Source organism: Centrocercus urophasianus, unplaced genomic scaffold, assembly GCF_019232065.1.
Source record: "Centrocercus urophasianus isolate 14NV4802_14NV808 unplaced genomic scaffold, USGS_Curo_1.0 seq_58, whole genome shotgun sequence".
NCBI lineage: Eukaryota > Metazoa > Chordata > Aves > Galliformes > Phasianidae > Centrocercus > Centrocercus urophasianus.
In genome coordinates, this window is record NW_024885177.1 from 421997 (window position 1) to 442701 (window position 20705).

The window sequence follows — 20705 nt, forward strand, 5'->3', positions numbered from 1 at the left end:
CCTCAGCATACAGACTGCAGGCACAGACAAGGCTCAGGACAGAAAGAAGACATCCCACTCCATCGGCCCCTTATCAAGCACTAATCATAGACACATAAATTACTTTAACCTGCTGTGAAATGCATGCACACAATACATATGCTCTCATAGCAAATTGGTGTGAAGGCAGTGAAACTACAAGCAAGATGGAAAATGACTCAAGCCTAAGGATGCAATGTCATGGAAACCACAAAGGGGAAAAGCCTGTGAGGTTGCTTAATTCAGCTCTTCTGCCCCTGATTCTTCCTTCGTTTCACATCCGAAGTGATCACCCACCTGCACTCACGACACAAAGCATTTGATGTTCAAGTTCAAGCTGATGGGTTTCACTGAACAAAGGTGCTCCTCTGCACGGCAGCAGCCAAAGGCTCACCTCTGTACATCAGTGCTCCCCACATCAGTGGGACAAGACAACAACAGGGCCTGATGTCGTGAGGATGTAAGGATAAAGTACATCTGAAAAGCCAGTCTTCAAACATAGGAAGCAATTCTGAAGAACAAGGAGGGGAAAGGCTTCCCTCAGCTTTCTCTAACTGCACGTACCGTGATCTTTAACCAGAGCTTCCATCTCCTCCTGGACGCCTTTGTGCCACTCGGTGATGTCCACGTGCAGGGAGTAATCACAGCAGGATTTGCTGTCTGCCCACTCTCGCCACTGGTCAAATGCAGTCAGCAAACTGGTCCCCGGCTCAGGAACCACATGATCAACTGGGAAAGACAACAAGAACACCAGTAAGCTGCTGCAAAACCAAGCCATCACTTTTACCCTTAGGATACGAGCTGGTTTTTGCTCCACATCCCAAACAAGAGGCAGTGCAAAGTGAAGAACAAGGAGGACCAACAGCCTGTCCTGAACGCAGACACAGCCCTGCTGCCCATGCCATCCCTTCAGTCTGATTTCAGCCCAGCACACTGGGTCTAACAGCACCCGGGCTCGTAGGCAGCTATGGAATATTCCACCAGTCCTACAGAACCTCCTCAAATGGTAACTGAAGGGATTTGGTAATGATGTCTCCACTTTCTGAGGTGTGTAAAGGCTGTACAAAGGCAAGAGGCTAACCCAAACCAACCCTATTTCCTGCAACGTTACCCACTCCCTCTCTGCCTTTTACATGACAGCTAGCAAACAGCTGTTCAAATATTTGCTTTTTTCCCAAAGGCCATGCCTGCCCCTCAAAGCACTGCTCTGGTTTGCAAAGGGAAGGGTGTGACATGCAGCTCTTTGTCCATGTGCCACTGGCACAACTGCACCACTGGGGGCTGAAGGGTTCAGGAACAGGAGGGCTCTATCTGCTCATGAGGACACAGGCTTCTGCCCGTTAAAGAAATCTGTGCTATGGGTGAAAGCTCTGACATTTGCTTGGCATCAGCTCACGGATGTCGTTTTCAACACCTCCGGGAAAATGAAGCCAAACTCAGCTGACAAACAGTCTTGCTGTTGGAAAAACCATCTGATTTCTCCTCCACCAGCTCCTCCTCTCCAATGGTCAGAACCCTTCCACGAGCTTCCAGACTGAATTGTTTCCTGGCCACTCTGCAGCCCATTGTCACTCTGCCAAAGTTAATCTTCAGCTTAAACAGTATGAACAACAAGGAGAAAAATAACATTCCCTCTGCATTACCAAAGGGACATGGAGAAAACCCAGGTTTGCAGACATGGCCCAGTCTTAACACAAGAGCTGTCTTCCTCAGCCTGCTAACTAATTAAAAAGCCAAAACAGTCCCATTTAATCTCAAGGGCACCGCAGTCATAAACCCACCTCTGCTCAGACGAAAGGTGCTGTAAAAGTGCATTCGGCCCCCAGACAACACGTGGCCTATGGACATTAGGGATTTCTGCCTGAGGGCAGCAAGGGGTTAACACTATGGTCTCTGCAGCCCAACACAGAGTCCCTAGGACTGACTCTGGTGTTCAGGATCAGAGCTTTATCACCGTCCCATTTCATGCACTGCCCAAGTATGACTAATGGGAGTCAGCGCAGGGAGGTGGGGAAAGGGACCTCTACCAGATCTCTGACAAAGTCAGACTACAGCTGGTTATAGTAAGGATAAGAGATGGAGGTAATGGGGCACGCGTGCATGAAAGTCAGCCCTGGGATTTGGGATGTGTCACATAGAAGCTGCACCACCACCACATCCTGCAGCAGCTCCCTGGGGCTCACTGCAGCCATACAACCCATCATCCCCATCCACACAGAATGCTTTGCTTCCATCGCAGCTCTCTGCCAGGCAAATACTACCAGCAACCCACTTGGTTACATCCACGATGAAGGACCCAGCAAGAGGCAGGCTCAGGTGTGCAAGGTAACCGCCAGCCTCCCCAGAACTGGGATCAAACAGCTCCAAAGAGATTTGGGGAAGCAGCACAGAGCTGCTCTGCAGCCACATCTGACCTGCAGCACGGGGGAAAAAGCTGCATTCATAGAGTCATAAAGGCTGGGAAACCACAAAGATCACTGAGTCCAACCATTACCCATCCGTGCTGCTGCAGAGGCAGCAGATGCTGCACAGAAGGCACAAGAAACACGGATGTAAGGCCCAAGTTCCAGCCTAGAGCAAATTCAGGCATGCACATGGCTTCTCAGTTTTATCACCTCTCATTACTACACTGCAAGATCACGTCCCACATTCCTCCATGCTAGGGCTTGGGGGGCTTAGTTTTTGTTTGGTTGTGTTTTAGTTAAACCATAATAGCTAGAGCCCAAACAAGCAAGAATGAGCCCAGGTCCCTTCAAGGAGAAGAGTTAAGACTGATTCTTTGCCTGCTGCTAAATCAACCAATTATTGCAGCTACTTCTGCTTACTGGGCATGGGTAGGGATTGCCCTCACACATCTCAGAGCTCCTTCCAGCCCTCGGGCAGAGCCCAGACTGCAACAAAAAGCTTTTTCTTTACAGTCCCCATGCAGGGAGCGGCACAGAGCAGCAGATGAAAGCTCCATCTGCCCCGTTCCCACAGCCCTGAGCTTCCCGAGATGACCCCCAGGCAGCAGCACGGATGTGAGGTCTCCTGACCCAGCAGAGCACACAGCCGTGGGGGTTTGCCATGTGAAAAGCAGAGTGCTTGGCCCTCAGTGAGCGATGCTCCCCAGGGAACCCCCAGCTCACTGCTGTGCCTGCAGGACGCGTTCAAGGCAAGCTGTTGCAACACACTGCAGTCACCCCTTTGCTCTCCAGACCACTGCAGCCTTCATCTCGCCTCGCTTCCAAACCCAGATGTTTTCTTCCTGCTGTACAAATGATGTCAGCTGCTGAGTACTGAAGAGGAAGCTGCCAACTCACTTCGAGCTCAAAGCATGCACCAAAAAAAGAAACAGAAGGAAGAAGAAAAGGCAGAAAAGGAAAGATCGTTTCAGCATCACTTCACTAACGCCGAAACCTCGAGGAGGAATTACAGAGCTGTGGTCCTCAGAGCAGCTCCCTGCACGGCACTGAACTTCAGCTCCAATCCTCTTTGCTTCTCAGTGGCAAAGCTGGCGTTTGGATTGCAGTGGTTTCCCAGCTCAGAGCAGAAAACATTCTGTAGATTTATCTTCTACCCTTGTGAGACACAGAATCCAAACTGCGAGAGGCTGTAAAGCAAGCTGGTCTGCATCAGGAAAGCAACTGCTCCACAGGAAGAAAAACAAAAAGATGATGTATTTTACAAATCATCTCATTTTTCTCTTGATAAGAAACCGATGGGATTCCAGCATTACTGGACAGTTTGTCTTTTTCTCAGACGAAGCAAAAGTTCACCACCCTTTGTAACACAGTGGGATTTGAGCACCTGTGCACCCACATGCCATCATCAAACAGCCCTTAATTACCCCTTTGATGTGCTGGTTTTGCTCTCCCCCCCTAACACTGCTTATGAGGTGCATCTGTACTTACTTCCAACTATTTGGGCTCCCACCTACTCACCACCCATGGCTGTTCTCTGCCCCCCTCCCGATCCTTTGCTCCCCTCCTCGGGCAGATTAATCAGCTCAAGATGAAAAGCAGACAATAAGCCAAAGTGAGACAACAGCACCAACAACTGCAAGCTTATGTGTGTGGCTTCCACATCCCAGGGCTGGCGTTCAGCCACATGAAACACTGTGCATCCTACCATCCCATAAGGCTGGACGCTGCAGCGAAGAGTTAACGCTCAGAATTAAATCGAAGGGGAAGGAGGAAACTTAGAGGCACCGATTTAAAGGCAACTTCGAGTCACAGGATGGTTCGAGTTGGAAAGGATCCTTAAAGGCCATCTGTTCCAACTCCCTGTAGTGCACAGGGACCCACAGGTGCTCAGAGCTCCATCCAGGCTGACCTCGGGTGTCCCCAGGCACGGGGCATCCACCATCTCTTGGGGCATGTTGGTTTCCTCTTCCCATTGGAGCTTTCCCAAAGCAGGGGGCTGCCCAGCTCTCCCCCAGCAGCACCCAGTTGGAGAACAGAAGTAACAGGCAGATGTGATCACCAACAGCCTACAGGATGCTCTGGGACAGACAAACATCATTTCAAAGAGCTCTGTGGCACCTGAAGATCTCAAAAAAATGCAAGTTAGGAACCCAGCTTAAGAGAAACGGCTGCCTTTCTGGACCTCAGTGGCACAGCTGAATCCAGCCCTGCACTGGAAACAGAACGTTATTTGCTGGATGGATGCCCTGATGGGTGGGGATTAATGGGTTTTATGGCTTCCTGGTATTGTGGCATGTTCAGATTTTTTTCTTTTCTTTACATCCTGCCTCATTTGAGCAGGGCTTGGCTCACTGGCTGCTCTTCCTGGAGTTTCTATTAATAGTTTTTTGCTTCCAGCTTTGCCCTCTAAAGCCTTTTTTCAACCCTTTTAATTATGTGATATCTAAAGCACGCACAAAACTCTTCCTCTGTCTTCAGCTAATGAATGCCACTACCAGGAAACAGAAAAACTGTTTTATATGGACAACAGAAAACTGAATTAGGCCAAAAAAATTGGGTATGTCATACAACCACGTGTGCAGGGCTCCATTCACTGCTGTACACATTATTTCAGGCAATGACCAGCACAGAATGCACCTATTGTGCAAGAGTTTATAAGGTGTAAATCCTCAATATTTAACTGCTAGCAGTCAGGTTTTAAATAGCAGCTTGATTACTATAAACACATCTGCCTTTTTAATACTACTTAATCTTCGCAGCCACCGTTTGTGATGAAATCTGGTGTATTTATTGACTTGTATGTACTGCTGAAAGGCATTTCATGGAAGGGCTGTAATTAAATTCATCCCTGGTAATTGCAGAGCTCCCTGCAATGAGGACTGGAGCTGCTGTTGGTCTGTTGCTGCAGCAATGCTCTCCTGGCACTGGGGCGGACTGAGAGAGATGCTGTGGAAGTGAGTGGGATCCAAAGGAGAAGGCAGGCCCCTGACCGACCCAGGAGAAGATCATGCCATAATATCATGCCATAATCAGAGACCTTTATAACCAAGGTCAAGGCAACACGCCTTGTGCAGCGACAGCGCTGTTCTAAAGCCAACTCTCAGCTACAGGACAGAGACCTCAGCACGTCTTCTGAGCTCCAAAATCCCCAATCAAGCAACCTGCAGGAGCCTCACATCCCCTGTATTCCCATTACAGACAGTTCTTCCCCTAAAACACACTGCAGGGTGTGTTCACTCAATCTAGAACAAGGAAGGATCGCTACCAGTTCACCTTTAAGCTCCCTGCTTCACCTACCTGTCGTACCCAAGCTGATGCATTGGCCACAGGAAGACAGTGAGGATATAAAGAAAGTTTCCTAACAGCTCACAAAGAGATTCAGTTTGCATAGCAGGGGGTCCTATCCCCAAATTATGCTTTTTGAAGAACAGAAGGGATCGTTCCGAGGAGTAACAGCTCTCTGTGCCCAATGGCACATCCCATGCTAACAAAACACACCGAGGCCATTCGCTTGGAAGCATCTGCTGGACCAACAGAGGGAAAGGCAGAGTCAGCAACACCACGGGTTGTCTTCTGTCAGTCCTGATGCAGTTTATTAGGCTCCATGCAGAGAAAGTCAGGAACTGGACAGGACTCAGAAGGACTGGATATATCCAGGCTGGTGACATTTTCAGACTGCAATGTTCTGTTACTCCCCCGCTGATGTCACGTAGATATTTCCCTTGTCTTTTTAGCTGTCTGTTCAGATCCAAAATATGATTAATAATGTCTTCTGGACACAAATTTAAGGAACAGCAGGCTGTATGTCCAAACAATAATTAATAAACCCAATTCCACAGCTGGAATGACTGCATCTTTAGATGAAAGGTCCCAGTTCCTCACAGAGCAGGTTCACTGCTCACCCAGGTCATGCTAAAGGAGGAGGGGAGCCAAGTTCAGATGAGATATTCGAGTGATTCCAAAGCTTGCACCTTCCTTTAGGCACACTCCACACTTGAAGCCCAACGCTTCAGAAGCCAATTGGCTGGAATGCTTTGTAGAATGGGACCGAGCGCAATGCTGCTGGAGCTGTGGAGCTCAGGTCAAGGCAACACACAACCACAACAACAAATGCAATCACAGCAGCACCCAGGGGGCAAAACTGCGATCAGAAAGAAGTGGACACGTTGTCCCTCTCAGGTCAGCAGAGCTGGGCCCTGCCCTGCAGGCTTTTTCCACCGCTTGGGAAGCTGGAACAGCTCTGGGTCTGCACCGCTGTCCCCAGGATCACGCTCTGGCTCTCTGCCTTCTTTCATTGCCCATCACTGCCTCATGGGAGCACAGAGATGAAGAGGAGCACAGTTGCAGGTGGGAATTTTTGCAGCGAGGCTCTTCCAACCCACACTAATGACTGAAGCTTGCACAGACAAGGCTCTGCCTTTTGCTTCCACCACAGACTAAACTTTTACGCCATCTCTCACATTTGTGACTTCAGTTTCATTGCTGGTAGCAGATAGATCCAGAGCTGCAGGGCGACTTTATGGGACTTTTCCCCGTTCTATCCAGCTGCCATTGCAAACTGCTCCTCAAACTAACAGGAGCAAACACTGATCTTGGAGCCACAGCCAAATTCTACATGACAGAAGAGCATCTACGGATTTTCCAGCTACAGTGATTTCACCACACTACTCTGCTTCATGGTGGGCAGAGAGCCTCTATCCATCAGCCTGAGAAGTCATCTGAACCCCATCAGGGGCTGAACTCATCCCTTTGGACACTGCTACAAATCCTGAAAAGCTCCATCTGAAATAAATAAAACTCTTGGAAAGGGATGGATCAGTTCCCATGCCCCGAGCTGGGAAGAATCCTAAAAGGACACGTTTATGGGGTGAGATGTTGTAACTGCTGGTTTCTCTACCTCTAGCCGTGCAATTATTTGGGAACTTCCCCCCTCCCTCCTCTTTGTGCCGTGTAACAGCATGGGATGGTTCTCACAGAGCTCCTCCACCAGCTCATGCTGCCCATAGGCTGCACCAGGGAATGGCATTCATATGTAAACCACCACAGAGACCCCCAGATCCCAAATACATACACACAGCACACATGGAACTGCTTTCAGGAACAGAGCAATCTGCTAAAAATATGTCCTGGAAGGGGAACTTCCGACAGCACAGCCCTTTTGGATGGGCTTTGAAAATTCACCATCAGGTTCCCCATTTGCATCAAACCCAATGGTTCCTCCCACTGCTCAAAAACAGGGAATTCAGAAGCACAGAGAAATTAAATGTGTGCCCATTGGCAGCACCAACAGCGCTGCATCAAAGGAAGAAAAGAGTCTTCCCAGCAGCCATAACTCCTCAGTGCCCATTGCTGCATTCCTTGCCATTGCACACAGCTGCCACGGCAGAGAGATGCACACCCAGCAGGCAAAGCATGATTAGATTATACTAGACAGGGGGGCTAATTGGTATTCCTTTAACACTTCTTCCCAGCAGGAAGATTAAAAAGGCCCCGTTTGTAAGAAACAGAGGGGATCCATGAACTGAAGGGACAGTGGCTGAGAGATGGAAAAGGGCTCTGCTGACTCAGGACACCAAATTCCACCGCGCCCACGCGAGAAATAACGTGTTTTGTTCTGCCATGCTTTCTTTCAGGCATCGTTTGCTTCCTTTCCCTGACAAGCAAAGCTAATTCCCAGTGTGGAAAGCTAAAGTTCCTGTCTGACAAGGATGATTTTTGCTGAGTCAAGCTCACAAGAAGGCAAAAGAAGCCAAAGAACGCCAGCAGGAAGGCAGCAATCCATGCAGAGCCAACCGTGCCAAAGGAAGGGCTGGAGGCACCATCTCCCACTGCTTTTATGACCTTGTCTCAACTTGAGGGTGATTAAGACAGGCTATCTAGCAAGATTTGATACGTGCCCTGAAAACTCATCACAGACAGTGCTGATGGAGGTGGGGTTTTGCTGTTTGGGTTTTTGATAGGTTTTTTTGTTGTTTTTTCAGACTGCTTTTCAGTCTCCAGTAGACAAGCTTTAGACAGTGATCATCTGCTCAGGCAGCTGAGGACCCAGCTCAAACTTGGCAGCACACAGCATGCACTGTCAAGTGATACCCATTAGCTCCATCCTTCTGTGTGTCATCCGTAAGGCATGGGACTTGGGGCTGAGAGCACTGGGCACATGAAAGGAAGGGAAGCATTTAAAAGCAGCTCTTCAAAGAAAAGAACGTGGGCTTCATGCAGCGGGAAAGCAGTACAGCCATCCCGACCATTACATGGAATAAGAGGGATTAAGTGCTATTGCATAAACATACAACGCTGGTTACTTCTCTTGAGCGAGTGCCAAATCCCTCTTTTCAGATGCATGGAAAAATGTAGGTCAGTTCCATCTGCAGGAAGACGGCTGCACTGTCAGCGCTGTGGACATTTCAGCACTCATTTGTGCAGAGCTACGTTGGATACACTGGGGTATCCAGGCTGCAGCACGTGCAGGACAGCCTGCAGCCACTCCTTCCTCCTCATGGAACAAAACAAACAGTGCTGGGGCCTCTGTCAGAAATCAGGGCTGCCAAAGATGCAGGAGACCAGAGAGAAGGCAGGCACGGTGTGCAGAGCAGCTCTGGAAAAGACAGAAGATGGGAAAATAGGGGAAATCTACTTACAGGCAAGCTGTGCTGAACAGCAGTGGCTCACAGGACTCCATCCCCAAGCTGTCGATGCTCTAAGAAAGGAAGGTGGCTCAGCCAACAGACAGGGCCACTGGGCAGAGCCACCAAGTACGGCCACCAGCCAGGGACCACCACCTCCTGCACAACCTCAGGCAAAGCAGCACAGCTCTTAATTGCTCTTCACAGCAGCAGCAAAGATGCTACAACCGCTGCAGCCCAAAGGGAATCCAATGCACGGAACAACACACAACGTATGTCGAGGGCTGAGCAGCTGCTTCCTTCTGTGCTAACTGGCAAGAGACATCAAGGACTTGGCAGATTGGCTCCAGAGAGACCTCTTAGCAAATCCCAGTAGAACAACAGGCACAATCCCACCCAGCAGAAAGCAAAGAGGGGACAGCAGGAAGCACGGGCAGCAGAGCAGGCTGTCAGCCCATGGGTACCACGATGCCTAATGGACTTAGAGGGGCTTAAAGCTGGAGCAGAGCAGCACACCACAGGGGACTGCCCATCCCTGCATGCAGACAGACTTTCTCATGAATGATTTTAAGCCTGCTCTGAATGAAAGCACCAAATGCATCAGCAGGGAGCTGGAGGGCAGCAAAGCAAGGGAGGTTAAGCATGAATTGGTGCAGAGCCCAAAGAGCAGGGGGGTACAAAAGGCACTGAGAAATGGAGAGAGGAGAGAAATGGCCGGAGGGACTTTGTACTCCTGTGTGGTCACAACATTATCTTAATACCAGCATCCAAGAGAAGCCTCTCCCCACACAAACATCCAACTTCCAAACAAGTGGATGTTTCCATTGCATTTCTAGAGAATTAAACATTTCTCTGCTGCAGAACTGCCAGCAGCTGCTGGAGGTGAAGCAGGCATGTGCCGCTGCCTGGCCTGGTGTCCCTCACTGCACAGTTCCTCTTCATCTTTGCTTCTGGGTGCAAAAAGGAGCAAAATTCAGGCTGGTCTCTGTACAGCAATGCAATGCACACATACACAGCCATAGGTTCCCCACTCACTGCAGGGGGGGTGGACTAAACGACCCATAAGGTCTCTTCCAACCCAAACCATTCTATGATCAGGTGAGGTGCTGCAGCTTTGTGGCCACTGCCCTCGGACTCAATTGCTTGGCTTATGCTCTGTGCATGACTGCTGGGTCACCTCTCTCTCTCTGTTTCCATCCTTTTCCTCTGCCCACCATCCAGACTCTTCCTCTCTACCAGGACAGGACTAACCCTCACAGCAACCCAGCAACCAGTGGGACTGTAGGTGATCTCCATGTATGGATCTAACACACACTGTGCCAGCTTGCCATTGCCCCAGAATGCTGCCTGGCCCTTCCTTAAGCCCTTCTCCAACCTCCTTCTATTACACTTGCATTTCTGAAGCCCAAGAACTGAGAGGTGAGGCACCATAGTAGGTAGGGATCACCCTTCTAAGCTGATGAACTGTGAGATGGGGATCCCTCAGGACAACCCAGAAGCTGTGAAGTCACCTTGCTTGCACTGCTGAGTGGAGCCCAGCAGCCAGCACCCTCCTGAGGAGCCCTGCTATCCTGCTCCAGCCCTCCCTTTAACAGCAGGGTAAAACATTAAGAAGCTGAGTGCATTCCATTCAAAGTTCCCCTTCGCGTTCTGAACCTCCCCAGATACAAAGCTCATATCCCAAGTGCATATTCTCCATGTTATTAGGATAACTGCTAGTCAAGTTCAAAAGGCAGCTGGCTCCCAAGTCACCAAGCCAAACAGAGCTATAATTTCTCCTCACTGTAATTTCTCCCTATGATTATAACAGCGGTTGACTGAGTCAACACAGGCAATGTCAGCAAGCAGTTGGACTCAAGGACTGCAGATACCCAGGAAGCAGCAGCGCTGGGGGGAACTAAACGTGTGTGGGAGCTGCCATGGGACATTCAACAGGCCAGAGGATCGGGGAGCCCATAAATACACACAGCTCAGCTTTGTCCTTTCTGCAGGGTAAGAAGCAGAGGGGAAATCCTGCCTCTGCTGAAGTCAGGGGGAGTCAGACTGTGGGAGTCGAAGGGGATTTCGCCCATCACAACCAATAAGCAACAAAACGACTGCAGGGCTTTAAGAGACCACCCTGCTCTTAACTTCTCCAGTAGCTCCAGGGAACGCCTGAGGGCATCAGCCTCTCTCAGGCCAAAACAAAGGGTGCCCACAAACGCCATCTTTAGCTCAACATAAACTCCATAGGCTACACAGGTGAGAAAAATACTTGTAAAGGACAACTTCAGGCTGAGCCCTTTCCCAAACTCCAGAGGATCATTCTCTTCCCACACAACATGGAATCCCTATGGCTGGAAAGACCTCTGAGGTCACCAAGACCCCCAGTGCCACATCTCCATAGAACAGCTCTGCAGACGATGACCCCAGCGCCCCTTGGGCAGCTGAGCCACTGCACCACTGCTCTATCAGAGAACAAACTGTCCCTAACACCCAGCCTGGCACAACTTAATGCCACCCTCCCCTGTCCTACCAGTACAGAAAAAGGGGGAGCTCAGGGAAGCTGGACGAGCTACAGCCCCACACAGCCTCCTCTTCCAAAGTCAGCTGCGGATCATCCTGGAATCCTTCTCCCCTCAACCACTTCATTCCAACGTTAGAAATGGGCCAGAATCCAAGTCTTCCCAAAGCAGTATTCTCCTGAGACACGCAGTGCTGTTCGCCCTCTGCTGACACAACCCACAGCAATGCTGTTTTAAGGCAGGGATGGAGAAAGGGGGTGCAGCAAATGACGCTTTCAGAAGAATAATTGCATCACGGTGCCTCACTTCAGCCTCGCACAGCAAACCTGGTTTTGCTTCTTTGCATGCCAGCCAGGCCAGCTGGAGCCTCATAGTGTGCCTTTGGCACTGGAGGGCAGAGACAGAAGCATCACAGCAGGAATTCCTGCTCAGAAATCAGCCCCAGTTTGTGAGAGGAGAGAGCTCAGGAAGAGAAGGGCTGGGCAGAAAACGGGGCTGCACTGTTTAATACCCATCAATAACCCAATGTTCCCTTCATGGATGTGCAGCAATGAGATTACTGTGAAGGGGAAGTAAATAGGAACACGGCTTGGAAACAATAGATTACATTCTGGAATTCCTGCGTGCTTCCCTCGGATGCAGCCCATGTGAGAATTAAAGGGACAACGTTCATGCAATTCGAGCTGAAAGAGACAGCACAGCTGACCCAGGCAAACCAGGGGAGAAAAACATACAGATGAGATTGGGAAGCATGGGAGAAGCTCTAAAGGGGGACTTTTCTCCAGTTTCCCCAACTCAGAGTCACGTTATGAGCACCATCACACAGACATTTAGGTACTGCAGTCATGAAGCCAACCAACGTGTGTGCAAACAGAGAGGCTTAAGCACTTCTGAAGTACAAGGACCCAGCTGGTTCCTCTGTAGTAAAGGGCTGCTTTAGAAAACTTGACTTTCTGCTCACAGTGGTTCCACGGAGGGAAATAATGCTGTCAGAGCCCAGACACAAACGACAGGGAAAGTTATTTTGATCTAATTCAACTTAGCAAGGAAGAACAAAGCGATGACTCAAGTGGACAACGTGAACCAGGTGTGCTAACAACACAGACAGCCAACTAAACAAAGTCAATGGACTGAAGCTGGAAAGCAAATCTCATTTAAGCCATATTAACTTAGATTGACAGCAAAGATTTAGAGGGAAAAAATGGCTATTAGTGATAAAATTGAGAATATCCACAGCTGCATTCCCAGTTTACATTCCCTGAATGCGTGAGGTTATCTCCACACTCAAACTTCATGCTCTGAGTTGGTAACATGATGAAAAATAACTTCCCAGGTTACTTCCTGACCACATTCACACACCATTCAGTGTGGGCCAGGCCCAGAACAAGCTCTGTTTCCAAAATAGAGCCTGGCTGCGTTGGCACCAGTGGCTCCTACTCCCAGTGTCAGACAATCCCAGCCACCCCCCAGTTGGGACAGGGTTCAGAGAGCTCTTCTCGAAGAGCTGAGGATGTTCTCAATCATATGGAACTGGGCTTGAACCAAGGAGAGCGAGGGCAGCTCCTGGCTGTGCCTCACATCCCCTTGTATACACCTGGATGGGACAAAAGCCACCAGAACTTCTGATTTGTATTCTTTCATTTCTCTGCATCTCAGCTCCCCTCCTGTGGAATGGCAGCACCTCAGAGTGCAGGAAAAAAAAAAAAAATGCAGTGTTCAGATATTGGGCTGCTTTACACCTTTGTCCCTCATTGCCATGTGCAGCAACACTCTGCAGGATGCCCTGGTTTACATGTGACCAATTGCACTGCAGTGCTTTATTTTCTCTTTTTCCAAACCTCCAGCCCAAACAAAGGCAACACCAAACTTCTGCAGCCAGTGTCAGTGGGGTCAGATAGTCTGGAAGTCACCTAGGAGACACTGGAGAGACAGAGAGGAACACGGTGGGTGCCTGACCCTGCAGGACGCCCAGTCCATCTGCCTGTCTTTATTTTGAGATGTTTTCATTTCCTGATTTCTGTCTTCCTCCAAAAGAGGATATGAGCACAAAAGGAACAGCACTTAAATGATGATTCGAAAACCCCAGTGCCAAAACTGTGTGTCAGATTGGGATCATGCAAACCCTCAAATAAGTGGCCCAAGTTTTGAAGACACATCGGCATGCAGCTGCTCAGCAAGAACTGCGCTACGGACACCAACCCTTCCCCTGACAGCCCTGCATGATGCAGCTGTCCTTTCTCTCACTGTAAATGCAGCAACTGCTGTTCCAGAAAGGCTGAGCTCTACAGGTGAGCGAGCACAAACCTTGGACATCACTGAGGAAGGGAACAGGCACAGGGTGTCTGAGGTGCTGCTCATACTGGAGCCAGAGCTCAAAGTCAGGCTGCTTTTAGTAGGAGCAGACCTACAGGGAAAGCAGCGAAGTCACAAAGTACCAAAGTCAAACTGTGCCAGCAGGGACAGCAGGAGGGAAGTGGATGACAGCTGTAGATGTGGAGACTGCAGTGTTTCATCCCCACTCCCTGCCCCTACACAAGCTTTGCTCAGCAACCTGACCAGCCACAGGAAATCCCCTGCTGCTGGTACACCCCTCACCCCTCACCGCCTCTGTGCAGGCTTTCTAGTTACCACTGGAGAAGGGTAAAGCTCTCCTGGAACAGAGAAGCAGCCAGCTTACTGATCATGGTGGTGCCCCCAGCCAGCGCAGCCTTGGTCCCCTGGAAGAAGTCATCAGCAGAAGTCATCCCCTGCTCTGGCATCTGGAAGCGGGTGTGAACATCAATCCCTCCAGGAATCACCATCCTGCCGTGGGCTTCGATGGTTTTCACTCCTCCGGGCACGATGAGATTCTCTCCTATTTGCCTGGTGCACAGGTTGCAAACAGGTCAGACAGACAGCAGACGAGGCACACGCTCTGCAAACACACACCCTGCGCCGCTGAACCCAGCCACTGTTTTCCTTTTCCATATAAAGCAAAGCGCAGGGCTGGCAGACCCAGCTGATACAGTTTTATTCTTCCCCTTGAAGCAGCTGCATAATTGAGAGCAAAGCACGCAATTACTTCGGGACCTGGGGGGAACATTAGGTTTAAGAGGAAGGAAAAGCTGGAGACACACTGGCAGCCAGTGTGTTGAAGGGACCAAGCACAAGAAGCAAGCAGCTCTGCTAGGACAGGAGCGGGTCACCAAGTGCTGGCTATCCAGCAGCTGGATGGATGTTAACAGGTTTGGAAGCACAGAAGAACTTTGGCCTCTGTACTCTCCTTCCATGCATAGGTACCATGTAGCACCAACAGGAGGACACACAGTGCTGGTGGGAGCTCCTCTCACCCACTGGTTGTGAAAAACACAATGGTGGGTGACATGGGGCAATGAAAGAGCTGCTTGTGGATGGCTCCTCTAACTTCTAACCTTGATGAACAAAGCACATGTGCTGCCTGTGAGAGCCAGAACAGGAAAACTCCTTGTTTGTAACCTCTGGCTTGGCCGCTTTTTTCCTAAATGTAATTTTCCTAAGAAACCTCTGATCTATTTAACGTGCCAGAAATGCATGTTTTGGGAATGCAAACACAGAAGTGCGCTGGGAAGAGGTATGTCCACAAACAGCAGCACCCTCTTTAACTCAAAGGGATTTCAGATTGATCCCTGCATCACTGAATAGCAAAAAACAGCACTGTAAGAGACCCCGAGGGGTCACCTCAGTCCAATTTCCTGCCCTAGAACAGAATTAAAGGCATCCAGGTACTGAATCCTGCATTCAAAATGCCTTCAGTCATAACTCAGCTCACTGTACAACACAGATAACTCCAAACATATGTGCCATCTCAGCACGGGGCTGTTCGCATGGCTAAAATTAAGCACATTTAAAGCACCTCCTTCAACCCACACTCAATTGCCAGATCAGTTCGGTTGTGTTCGTAAGGTTCCTGCATTGATCAGGGTGTATGTGAGTGAAATACTCACTTCTCTTGGCAACCCAACCCAGCGCACTGAGGGTCCAAGCAGTGCCTTTCCCCACACTCCAGTCACAGCATGCCATCGCGCTCACTTACTTGATGAGCCCATCTTCCATGTAGATGTCTGCATAGAAAGACTGGTCGTCATTGACAATCTTCCCACCTTTGATCAGAAGACGGTCGCTCTGCAACAAAGAAGCATACAGCAATTCCTAATTACACTGACAGTCTGCAGTGTCACCCCTGAGATGAAAGAGGAGGGCTGGAAAGAAGCTCTGCATTATTCAGGAGTCAGAACGCAGCTCCGTCCATCACCGTGCTTTCAACTGCAGAGATAAAAATGCTTTGTTTTAGTCAAGTCCTTTCATCATGTAAACGATCCCAAGGAATCAGAAGGGAAAAAGGCATTGGGTCGAGGCTTGGCAGCTTCACTCAGCCCTGCAGCACCACCATCACCTGCAGCAAAGGCAGTGCACAGTGCTCTCTGGGGATGCTTAATGGCCACCGTGCTGCTGTTTGCAATGCCTTGGTCGCATGCAAAGTTTCCCATGTGCACCCACAGGCTGCAGCCACCACTCGGCCAACTGTGAGTCAACGGCTGTCAGGGAAATGGCCCAAAGTCTGTTGCCAGGGGTTACACCACACAAACAAACCCCGTTTGTCCAACTCGGGGCCGTTTGGGCGCAGTGGATGCTTTTACTGCCTGTCCAGATCACTACCGCATGATCGGATGGAAAACAAGCCCAGATGAGCAAAGCAAGCTGAAAAGAAGGGCTTTTAAGCACAGCCTCATTAAAACACCCGCAGACTGGGAAGCAGCTTGGCAGAACAGAAAGGTAGCTGTGACAAGGCAGCTACTGGGCACTGCGTTTGATACACCACCCAGGTCACCTCCTGCCTTCCCAGCCAGGGCAGCTCCAAAGCAAATCTGCCCCTTTTTTGCAGCAGCTGTGAGCAACAGCAGAGCAGGCGCTGCAGAGTTGTGTTTGGGGACACAAGCTGGAAGTGACTTCTGTTCTGCTGGCTCCTCCACCCCTGCTATGACCTACGCTTCAATCACAGCACATACAGAGATGCAGCACTGTGTTCAAACTGCACTTGGCCCCAGTGCAGCACTCCATCCTCGTCCTCCCATATGACAAAGCTACAGCACAGCGTGGTGATGCCAAAAGTGACTGCAAGGAAGGGTAGAAAGCAGAACAGGAACTCAGAGCTGCCTCAAACTTAAGCAAATGGATGCACGACAGTGCAGCTCGGAGCCCTTATTTTGAATTAGGTCTGACAGAAGAAAGGAATCGAGCATCCTCCCAAGGAGCTCACATTTTCAGCAGTCTGAGTGCTAAAACGGCACCAGCTCCTAACTGACACCCTTAGATCCATCCTTTATGCAGCAACTGTAGGAGACGTTAAATGCTTCTCCTTCCCCCTCCCTTTTTCTCCCCCTGCTGCAATGGAGAGCTTCCCCCAACAACGCCTGCTTATGAAAACCAACACACCAAAACCAAAGGAAAAGCTGAGATTTAAACACAGTAGCAGCTACAAACACCACTAGGGCCAAATAGATTGACCCAGGGCGAGAAAAGCTGCCCACCTCCCAATGCCAGGCAGCAGAGCGCTGCCCTACATGCCTTCCATTCCCAAAAGCATTGCAGTGTCGGTGCCCACCTCCAATGCAGGCTCCCCGTGCTGCTACAAAGGCTGCAGCTACGGGGATGGGTTGAGCTTTGGCCACCCGCGTCACGGGCAGCAGAAAGCCCAACGCACCCAGCAGCGAGGGCCAAAGCGCGTGTCACGGACCGCTCGCCCGGAGGATGCTCTGCTGCTGACTGGGGCTCGGGAAGGCTCTGAAAGGAGCACGGATCCTTCTGCTCGTTTCGGCCGCCCCTGAGACAAAAGCAGGACGCAGCACCTGCACGCACGGACGCGGTCTGCAGCAAAACGATGGGAACGGGGCTGGGCTGCTGCCCCGCACGGCGCATCCAGCACGGAAATCCGAGCGTTCCGTCATCACAAAAATGCGTCAGGCGGCTCCCGGCCCACGGGAACCATCGCCGCCCGTTATGTCCCTGCGGGCATCCTGCCGCGCGGTCGGAGAGCTCTTGTACGTCCCTAAAAACACCTCGACGGGAGATGAGGGCAGCGCTGCTGTCACGGCTCGGACGGCGACGGCGCTGGGTGTGTCCGCGGGGGGGGAGCCGACAGAGCGGCCGATGCCCGCAGCGCTCCGAACAGGGGAGCGCCCACCTTACGTAAGGAAAAGTTGGGTCCGCAGTACCTGCCCTACATCAGCTCCCGCAACGGGGGGAAGCGAGGGAGGGGCTTTACATAACGGCGCCGGCCCCGCTCCCCCAGGATCGCGTTGCGAGAAGCTTCTGGGGAAGGGAAAGAGGGATCCGCCGGGCGGGGGGCTGCGTGTCCCCGTCCGTCCCCCGGCGCAGGAAGGGCCGCGCGCGGCGCTGATCTCATTACCCGGCCCCGAGCCCCGGCTGCCGGCACACAAAGGGCTTTAATCCCCGCGCACCCCTCCCCCTTCCCCGCGCCCCCCACTCACCGTGATCCGCGGGATGTTCTTCTTCCCCTGGTAAGACATGGTGCGAGCTCACCTCCGCTCTATTTATCCACCTATTATTATTATTATTATTCTAAATAAAGAAAAAGCTGCGGGGCGGATGCTGTATCCCTATTGTCTCGCGTGCGGCAAACGCTTCCCAACGGGGAAAAAAAAAAAAAAAAGAAAAAAAAAGAAAAAAAAAAACACAACAGAAGAAACAATACCAAAAAAATAAAATAACAGCGATCGGCCCGAGCCCAAATCACCGCGATGCTACGGAAAGGGGCGCGGGGAGCGCCGGGGAGGCGAGCGCGGCTCTCCGCAGCGCAGTCAGCAGCAGCCCGGCGCCGCGCCGCCTTTCTTCGCTCTGCGCGCAGCTCCGCACCGCCCCGCCCCGCCCGCGCAGGGAGGGGCCGGGCACCGGCACAGCGCCAGCGGCGGAGCGCGCAGCGCATGCGCAGAGAGCCGCTCTTGTCGCTCGCTCCCGCCGGCGCAGCGCGCCATTGGCTGCGCGCGCGGCGAGATGCAAATGAGGCGCGGGGCGAATTGGCGCAAAGGAGGGGGGGGCGGGAAACGCCCGCGCGGCGCCGCGCTCCGGATCGGCGCTGCGGAGGGGCGCGGGGCACCGAGCGCGGCTCCGCTGCCGGAGGACGCGCCGCCCTCCATCTTCTTTGTCCCACCCCGCCCTTCTTGGCGCTGCCGACGCCTTAGCGGATGGAGGGGAAAAATAAGGCGCAGCCGCTCCCGGCTCCTTCGTGTCCCAGTCGACAGCTCTGCTTTCTCGCCGAGGCGCAGAACGAAGCCCCTTCCTGCAGCCGCTGCCGAGCTGGGTGCCGTGGGGCCGATTCCTGCCCTTGTGCTGCACTCGGTGCTTCTGCCGCACTGGGAGATTCTGTGTCCCTGTCCTTGTGCTCCTCAGGCTGGCACTTGAGGAAAGAAAAGCATCAGGCAGCGCATCTCCCTCTTTCCTTGCACGTGCAACACAAAGAAAGGGGTTCGTGGCTGCAGTGCAGGACAGGCGTTGGGAACGCACCCCCTGCACATCTATCGTGCCTTCTGGAGAGCTCCAGCGTCACAGAATGGCCGGGTTGGAAGGGACCTCAACGATTATGAATCTCCAAATCCCATTCCCCCCCCCCCCCCACACACCGCATGCAGGGCCACCAACCTCCCCATTGAATGCCAGACCAGGCTGCCCAGGGCCCCATCCAGCCTGGCCTCGGACACCTCCAGGGATGGGGCATCCAAAACATCAGCCCGAGCCCACCTGTGTTTGGGGGTCAGGACAGCTCCATTAATGAACAACCAGCACTCACCTCCTTCCCTCGGCCACGTGCAAATTCCACATCCCACAAAGCAAACCAAGCTGCTCCTATCGCACAACAGAGCGCTCCTTACATACCCAAGCTGCTCACAAGCCTCCACAATCCTGCTGCAGTTAATCATTACAAAGGCAACATCTGTGCAAGCAGATGACTACCAGGACCTTCCATGTGTGTTAGTTCACAGGAGCCTATGAGGGAAAAAGAGCTTTTCCTGAGTATAGGTGGGGCAGCAGGCACTGTTTAAATAGCTGATATGCCAATCAGTTAGTATCCAATTAGTAGCAAATGATAAAGCGTCTCATCACGAGAGCAGCAAAATGATTAATTTGTTAGCCTGCCAGGTTTTATTTTGATTAGAAGTGACAATATTAAAAGGGTGTAACCTGCATCTTTCTGGTCTGCCCTGATGTTTGGAAGCCTCGGCATATTTCTGCTCAGAACGTGGACAACAGCACCTCCACCACATCCCTGCGCGTAGGCAGTGCAGCTGGGCCTTTTCTCTCTTTAATGCTGGTTTTGCTCCTCGCTTTTGTTTCTGAATGGCTTCTTGCCTTTGCTTGCCAGGTAACAGAGCATCTACAGCTATCAAGGAAGCCAACAGTAAGAGTTTGAGAGAGCATCAATGCTTTGTTTCTGTGATCAAAGCAGCAGATCTGAGATGTGCAAAGCCCAGCTCAAAACCCTGCTCCGAGAGCAGAAAATTCACTACAGACAGATGAACACAACTATGGGAGTAGGAAACCATCCGTCTCCAGCACTCACTTGCAGTCCTACCAGCTCATTTCTTCTCCAAGCTGTGAAGCAACAGCACTGGTAGCAGAAATAGAAGCATCTCTAAAGGGAAGAGGTCAGCAAAGCACCAATACTCCTAAAGCTATTCTCACCTGCTCAAACATATTTAAAATACTTTTTGGAAAGGTAATCCTTACTGCATATGGGCCTAATTTGGAGCAGGAGTTCTTGAACTTGGAATATTTTCCATAACTTGTATCCAATCGTGACAAAAAGAAATAATGAATCTTCATGTGACTCTGAGCTTTTCCTTCCCATCACCGTGCTGCAAGAGCCTAAGTAGCACAGAATAAAAGAAGAGATTAAATGGCTGGAAACCAGGGTTGTTTGACATTCAGCATCTACACAGCACCCAATTTTAAAATCTCTATGGCTCAGTGTGCACCTAAAGGACCAGAAGTGCATCTTTCCCTGAGATAGATGTAATTGGGAGGGATGAACACAGGCAAGCAAAGCCTCAGATGAGAACAAGTGGGAACGGAGCCTGGTCCTACAGAGGTGCACCACCACGCCTCTTACAGAAGCTGATTCA

The 20705-nt window shown here is 51.1% G+C and overlaps 1 protein-coding gene across 5 annotated transcripts in view; it reads right to left on the bottom strand.

The window, feature by feature from the left end:
- DPYSL2 (dihydropyrimidinase like 2) overlaps window positions 1-20705 on the bottom strand; it is a 41311-nt gene that overhangs the window by 14113 nt on the left and 6493 nt on the right. For 3 of the 5 annotated variants that reach the window (XM_042836156.1, XM_042836158.1, XM_042836157.1), the window contains 3 exons: window positions 15602-15690; window positions 14228-14412; window positions 583-747 (listed from right to left, as the gene is read on the bottom strand). In XM_042836156.1, coding sequence (XP_042692090.1) covers window positions 583-747; window positions 14228-14412; window positions 15602-15690 — 439 coding nt within the window. Of the gene's footprint in view, window positions 1-582; window positions 748-14227; window positions 14413-15601; window positions 15691-17414; window positions 17468-18056; window positions 18374-20705 lie in introns of those variants that run through there. The other 2 variants (XM_042836160.1, XM_042836159.1) reach the window with 2 other exon arrangements.